Source organism: Tribolium castaneum, chromosome 1 (assembly GCF_031307605.1).
Source record: "Tribolium castaneum strain GA2 chromosome 1, icTriCast1.1, whole genome shotgun sequence".
NCBI classification, from domain to species: Eukaryota; Metazoa; Arthropoda; class Insecta; order Coleoptera; family Tenebrionidae; genus Tribolium; species Tribolium castaneum.
The window spans coordinates 15,486,590-15,494,597 of NC_087394.1; the positions used below are offsets into that span (position 1 = coordinate 15,486,590).

Below are 8,008 nucleotides of genomic sequence, written 5' to 3' on the forward strand. Positions count from 1 at the left end.
CAACTTTCAATTTTCATTGTTTTAATTTGTTCAAATTGTCCGTTTCTATCACAGCGAAAATAGTCTGGTAGTTTTATTTAAGTACTCATACGCGGGTACACGTTTTGATATGAATTACAAATTTTAAGTAAGGTTTCGAAATTTTTAATGAAAAATTAGAAATAAAATTAAAAATTTAATACTTTTTCTATTCTATTCCAAATTTTGTTTTGAACTTCGCGAAAACATCTAAGAAATTTTGTCACTTAAAAGTCAAAAATCATTTGATCTCAATATTGGACCAAATGCTCAAGAGGTTACGACGTCATAATTTCAAATTTAAATCGAAATAATTTGAGTTAGAGAGCAGATACAGAGAAGCGGTTTTCACTACTTTAACTTTAATAAGCGTTTTCAGTACTATCATTTAAGAAAAAGTTGTTTTTTAAGTCGCCAATGCCTTTAATCGTTTTCGTGTTTTATTTTATTTGTTAGCACATTTTAATTTAAAACACGTCGTTATAGAAAGCGTGTTTTAAATAGTGAAAACATTAATTTAAAACACGTTGCTATGAGAACGTTGCTATAATGTTTATAATCTAGGATCCAGATATTAGAATAAAGGCTTAAAATGTTACCAACAAAAAAACATTTACTTGTTTTGTTAATATTTGAATTCAGGTCATAAATAAAAATTCTACAGCCCTTGCCGTTTTTTAATTATCACGTAGTATAAATCATATTCTCGCCTTTTCAGATTTTTTACTCGGTGAGAATATTATGGGCAAAATAGCAAAATGTTAAAAAATGAAAACCAACTTCTCTGTTTAACTAAATGTAAAGTAAACTATAAAAGTATGAATCATAAATACAATGTATTCAAAAATGGTTGTTGTTCCAAATTACTATTGTAGTTTCTCTGTCAAATCAGTTTTTTGCATTTTTCAGCAAAGTTGTTTTTAAGAGTAAGGTTTGTTTTGATTTGTATTTTATATTTCCGTGATTTTTGTTGGTGTGTATTCTTTCGATTTTCGATCTGTCATTTTGACGGCATTCTCAATTTAAATTAAGCGGCACATTACGTTAAAATTTCATAGGTGACTTGATGAACAACCATTTTTGTACACATTGTTGATGTGAGTGATTTTTAGGAAATAGCTCGGGAAATAGGTAGTTACTGCAAAAAGTGCATTCGCAATTTGAAGATCCAGATAATTAGTAACTATAAACAATAAACAAATCTTTTTCTATCCATTGATAAAAAGTGTGGCCATTAACAGTAATCATTCTTTCTTTGAATTAAAATGTGCAAATGATTCTTAATTCATATCTTAATTTTTAGCGTCACGCCAGGAAAATATAAAATGTGCATATTCCAGTATCTTGAATACATTATAAGAGCATTTCGTGTCCAATTTAGGTGTTTTTTATTAAGTAAAAACATCAAGAAGTGACGGCTAGCTAGCAAAATAAAAACAAATCATACTTTGGTTTTGGTGACGCATATACAGTGGTGTAATTAATAAAAATTAATTAAAAACTGTAAAAACGAGGGAAGGAATCGTTCTCAAACAAAGAAATCTTATTAAAACTATCGGAAGAAAACTATGTAGACACTAGAATATAGGAAGGAATCGTTCTGAAACAAAGAAATCTGATGAAACTATCGGAAGAAAACTATGTAGACACTAAATATTGTTCTTTGAAAAACAAAAACTAAAATATTTTAATTTTCCCAAGGGATCTGTAATCTTATAAAAGTTAGAAATGTAGTGTTATTGATTTCCGCTTATTACCGACAAAGAAATTTTAATTAAGAAAGTCTCAACTGGGAAAACTTACTTATTCAGCAAACTGAAACATTATATCAGGTGTATTTATCAATAAACGTGGGCGATTTTTTCAAACCGAAAATCTTGTACAATGTTTATTTACACGAATGATTCTTTGGGTTTATTAAAAGCATTTATTTAACTTGCTTTGTTGTCTGTCTGTCTGTTTCATATTTTTGGAGCCACATATGAAAGGGTTCCCGTTGTCCCAATGAATTGAAATTTTTCATACCTACTTAATCTGCGTGACAATGCAATCCTATGCGGTTAAATACCCCCTAAAGGGGTTAAATGGGGTTTTGAAGTTTTAGGTTATGTTTACAAATGGGTTTTCATTGTGTACATTCCGTAACTTATACCAACATTAACGGTATGTTCGTCATTGGGAAATATATTAATACCTAATAATTTTCATTACGTTTCGTTACAAACAAATGTCGTTATTTTTTTTAATTCATTTATCTTGAACGATGGAGTATAGACACAGAACAGAGGTTAGGACGTGCTTTCAATGCTAACAGCTGTTTTCTATCACATACCACTAAAAAAATTTGCACAAATCAGCAAAATAATGGTGTTAAATAATATGGCGAAACTAAATCTCAGAGAAAAAGACGTTTCAAGTAAGTAAAGACTAAGAAACAATAAAAAAAAATCAAAAAACTTTTTTTTTGAAGAAAGCTTTTATTTAGAAGATGCACTAAAAAGTAAAAAATAATGTTTTTCTATTAGAGGAAAATATTTTTGCTCACAAATTAGGATTTTAAAATTTATAAAAGCTTTAACTTAAAAGATTAAGTCATAACAATACGGCATTACAGAATTACTTTTTTAAATTAAGCACTGTTCCGAAAGATTTTATAAATTTTAAAATCTTAATTTGTAAGCAAAAATATTCTCCTCTAATAGAAAAACATTATTTTTTACTTTTTAGTGCATCTTTTAAATAAAAGCTTTTTTCAAAAAAAAATATTAAAAAATTTTTGTTTATTAGTGACGACAAAATAAAATCTGGAAGCATTATGGTTCGAAACAAAAGCTTCAAAAAACGACATCAAGTCGTAAAAAGTGGATTAGTCACTATTAACAAACTACACTTGGGAAATCAATCTTCGAAACGACCAAATTAGCAAATATTTTATCACAAGTAGCCAGAATCAAGCCCTTCTGTGTTTATTCAGCCTGAAGATTACTCCAGTTAGGTCATGAGCAAATAGGACGAGGATATTATTCAATATCGTACGACATAAAACGGAAAGTTGGATTAAACCCCACATATCATCAAAATGACTAGAGATTTGCAATTTTATTTACGCAATCAAAATTACGGCCGGGACCTGTCTAAGAGATTAAAAACTTTTCATTTCGAATGCAGCTTAAGAAAGTTCTGATTATTACGCACCTGTGGCCAAAATACGATTCCCTTCGTTCAAACCCAAACACATTCAATTGCTGCTTATTGCTACTGGAAACAATAGGCTTACACTGTTATATTTTCATGATTTATGATTATATTGTAACAGGTGCCTGTAAATTGGCTCGTTAGCTGAACAAAGCACTTGAACACTTCTTAATTAACTTGGAAATTTGACTTTATTCCATTTGAATGTAGAATTTTGGCATTCTCGTTAACTTTGCTGCCTTTATAGTTTGAAGCTTTCACTTGATTAAAATTTACATATTAAACTTGTAGAATCAAACTAAAGAAACTGAAAGTACGAATTCGGAATATCAAACATCGGCAAGCTTTATTTAGAATAGTGAAGAGTTCTCCAGGTGAACTAAAATGAGGCAACAAACAATCAATAAACGACTCGGATGTGGCCAAACAAGAGGGATGTTCATACACAGCCTGGACTGTGTAGAATTTTAAAGATAAGGGCTGTCACATCTACAATGTGTGTAGCAAATAATGCAAATTCTGCCTACGTTGATAATTTTCCAATTTTAATTTTGAAATTTATTTCAGAACTGTGCCACGCAGCTACAAAGATCCAGGCGTCTTTTCGAGGGCATATGATAAGAAAACAAATGGAGAAAAAGGAAGATGAGACGGATCCTTCCCAACACAAGAAAAATGAGGTAAAACTTTTTACGAGAAAACACTTTTTCTTTGCAACTTTTCAAAACTTCCATTAATTATATTTGAATAACTAAAGGCGCTGCAATAACATTTACCTTTCATAATCCAAAGATTATTAATGAGAAGTTATTCATAAGCCGGCATTTTTAAACTTTGATGTTAATCATTTTACAGGAGGAAGAACTAGACATAGACCTTTCAGATCCGGACTTAAATAAAGCCGCTGTGAAAATACAGGCTTCGTTCAGGGGTCACATGGTTCGTAAGGAAAATGAAAATGAACCAAGTAACTAAACGAGAACCACAATCGTTGACATATTTGTTCGTGTTTGTTAAAACTATACAAATTAATCTATTTTGAATCGTTATTATGACAAATGTTAATTAAAACCACGTAAGACGTCTGAAGATTATATTTATTAGGGATTTCTAGAAGTAATAAATTGTCCTTGCAATGTAGAATAACTTTGATTTGTGACATACCTCAGTAATTAATTAACAATTAACCAATGCATTTCAGGGTTTTAATTATACATGTGAGTTTTCCAATTAGTAGATTTTAGAACACAAAATCAATTAACAGCGTTGTGAACAAATGTACACGAGAAAAGTGAGTGACACGTTCGAACAGACGCAACTTTTGTGTTGAATTTAAAAATTCAGCCGACTTTTTACACAGAAATGCAACCATTTATCACTTATGTCATTTAAATAAAAACATAAATTTAAAAAAGTGTGTCCATTTTTTGAGCCCCACTATAGGGATCCCAGTTATTATCAGTGATACGAGATCAATTAAATTAGGGCAAAGTTGCTGCAAGTTTTATACTAAACAATTATTAAAAGAAATGTGATATATGATTTTAGTTTTTGTAATACGTAATTTTCGTTTTTATTTTTTCAAGCAAAAACCAAAAAAACTAGACGTTTTTAACTAGGACGTTCTTCAGGCACTTTTCTACAAGGCATCTAAATCTGTCATCATATTTTCCAACTTTGGTTTTTCTTATTGAAGCCACATTCACTTTATACAATTTTCAAAAGCGTTTTTATTCCTGATTACAACGATGGATCCCATGATATGATCGTATCTTACATACTGATCAAAATGGAGAAAAAACCATTTTTGCGAAGAGTGCTTTGGAAAAAAACGTCAACAAAACAAACTAGATTTTAGAGGTTTATTTCAATTTGGTTTTGGAAGGACCACATTTCCTCCGAGCTAACCTATTTAAAAACTAAACGACATGATAAGTTAGAATTTTATTATTCGCAGAACAAAACAAGGCAAAGTTCTCGCATATTTATTAGAACTGTCAAAATTTAGTTTGTTGTTAAACAAATATATTTGACGTTTTTCCAAAGCACTCTTTACAAAAACGTTTTATTCCTAAAATTAATTGGCGTGTGAGATTCGATCATATCATGTGATATATCATTGTAATTAGAACAAAAAAAAAACTTTCAAAAATACAAGTATCAAATATGACGTCCAAAAGAAAAACTAATGTTTAGTGTTGCAAATCTGACATCACGAACGTCTTGGAAAAGGGTCAGAAAAATGTCCTACGTAAAAACGTCTAGTTCATTTAATTTTCGCTTAGAAAAATAAGAACGAAAATTACAAAACTTTGATTTTTTTCAATAATTCAAAAACTGAAAATAACTCATCAAATTTACTTTGAGATAATTGTTCTGCATAAAAATGCGCAACTTTTCCCTAATTTAACCAACCTCTCGTATGGTGGAGCTTGAAAAACAGACACCCTGTAGATCATTGAAAAAATATATCAAATGACGGATTTTCAAATTTCTTACAGTAGTATGTAAAAAAAGGCATTAAATCAAATACATACAAATAAAATAAGTAAACTGGAATCAAACCCAGATTTTTGAGAAAACTATGAAATTATTGAAATATAAAATTAAAATAAAATTACGTTACTACTAATAAAATGTCGCCAAACTAACGACATAGTGGGATGCTATTTATAAAAAAAAATCCTGGAAAATGTGTCATTCATTTTGCTCCACCCTGTAGGTATACAAAAAAAAAACAATTATTAATTTAATTTGGAAATTATACTGCGTGTTAGGAAATGGTTTAGCAATAATTTAAGGGTAAATAGAGAATGGCAAGACAAATCGATTCAGCAAAATTTATGTAAATCAAAAATGCATAGTTTTCTCAAAAACTCGTTCTGAAATTAAAGTCCTAAACTTTGAGAACCGCTGAACTGGAATTATAAAAATTAGCATAAATTTTAATATTATTGAGAAAATGGAGGTAAATTAACTTCTTGGTCCACTACGTTATTCTTCTATTTCAACTTGTGTTTTGTGATTAAATTTTACAAAAAAAAAATTAAAAAATTTTGAACATGTTAGCTACAATTTTGAAAAATTTTCAAAACGCTCATGCGCCACCCTCTATTGTGTTTAATAAAAAAATTAACTACTAATAAACTACCATAAATCGTACAGTGGCTCTCAACAGGTGGGTTAATAAAAATTTTTGGAAAAAGTACGCACTTTTTGGAAAAATGATCTAAGGGTATTTAAAACTCGTCTGATCATGACAAATTCACATAAGAAATATTGCTAAGCCATTCCCTAACACCCCGTATTTGTACAAAATCGTTGCATTAAATTAAACTTCTAAAAAATACTTTTCGTATTTTGATCAAAAGATAAGCCATGTTTTTCCCTTGAAGTAACAAAGACCGGATCAATTTTTATTGTTGTAATTTAAACGCAGTGAAAATTAATTTTGCAGTTTCAGTCATCGTTGAAACAAGAATTTAAACGTAATAATTGCACATACAAGTCTCAAATTTTAGTGCCTATAACACTACGACACTTATACCAACTCATGTATTGTATTTTAAGGATTGTATAAAATATGTGTAAATTCCTTCATTTATTGATCAATCCCGTCTCTGCGTCGGGTTGATCGCATATCTCGATGAGTTGATCCAATCTACTGTGCCCTATTTATAATTAACTGCCAAATATTTGCGTCTCTACTCCTCGAACTTGTCCCAGTTTTAAAATGCATTATGTGTATCTATTTTAAAGATGTGTAATACGTGTCTTAACTTAAGCTCCTAGGATAAACCTGACCAGCATTTTAAGCTGTTTGAAAGCATGGGTTAATTTTTAATGCAAAATATAACAAAATACCTATTATTCTGTCGACGATGATCTCCCTCAGAGCTTTAAAGTATTCATAAAGTACGTGAGTTTTAAAAATTCCACTAGATGTAATGTAAACATCTGTAGATATTTCAACACTACTTGTATTTACTGAAACATATTGTAACAAAATTGCATAGATGCTCCTAATTTAGTCCGTTGAAACATCTACAGGATAATTTTTAAGATTTCCGTTTAAATAAGTTAACAATAAGTGTTCAGTCTCTGTACTCGGAAGAAGGACATTCATTTTTAAATTTACTATCAAGAACAGAATTCTTCTAAAAGTGAGTTTAAAAATAATGGTTTTGGCTTAGTACAGCCGCATCATAAACTTGGCACACGACATATAATGAAGCTCTCGATGCTTATCAGGGATAAAAGGATGGGTGTGTCTATCTATTGTAATATGATTAAGTTTTCTTCACCACAACATGCGATGAATGCAATTACGTATCGATAAGGTAAATTACAGTTGCATGCTAAAGTAATAACACACACAATTATGTGCTAAGTTTGTTTGATGTTGGTTAAATGGACACTGCAAGTATGTTCGCTAATAACTATAACAGTGTTATTAAGTAAGTTTGAGTTTTTGTAAGTAGATAAACACCTAAGGTAGTTTAAAAGTATATGATTCTTAATTATTTATTTATTATATTGTGTACAATTAACCCGCTTATTGAATAAACATTTTTAAAAATAAGGGGGTTTTCTTCTATCCATGACCAATACAAGAAACGAAATTTAACTCAAGAAAAAAGTTTTTAAAACGGTACAAAAAATTCCTTTTTGTTCGTGGGACTTTAAAAGCATCTAATCTAAGCCATTGGTAATTAATAACCAGAGTGCATCCTTCTTACATTACAACTTTCAAACTTTTCTTATAAATGATTCCCTTTTTTATTCCTTTACCCAA

The 8,008-nt window shown here is 29.9% G+C and overlaps 1 protein-coding gene across 1 annotated transcript in view; it reads left to right on the forward strand.

The window, feature by feature from the left end:
• Nucleotides 1–7,795, forward strand: part of igl (igloo) — a 33,854-nt gene extending 26,059 nt beyond the window's left edge. The window contains exons 4-5 of the mRNA XM_966300.5: nt 3,781–3,893; nt 4,069–7,795. Coding sequence (XP_971393.2) covers nt 3,781–3,893; nt 4,069–4,188 — 233 coding nt within the window. The 3' untranslated portion in view covers nt 4,189–7,795. The remainder of the gene's footprint in view (nt 1–3,780; nt 3,894–4,068) is intronic.
• Nucleotides 7,796–8,008: the final 213 nt, after the last annotated feature.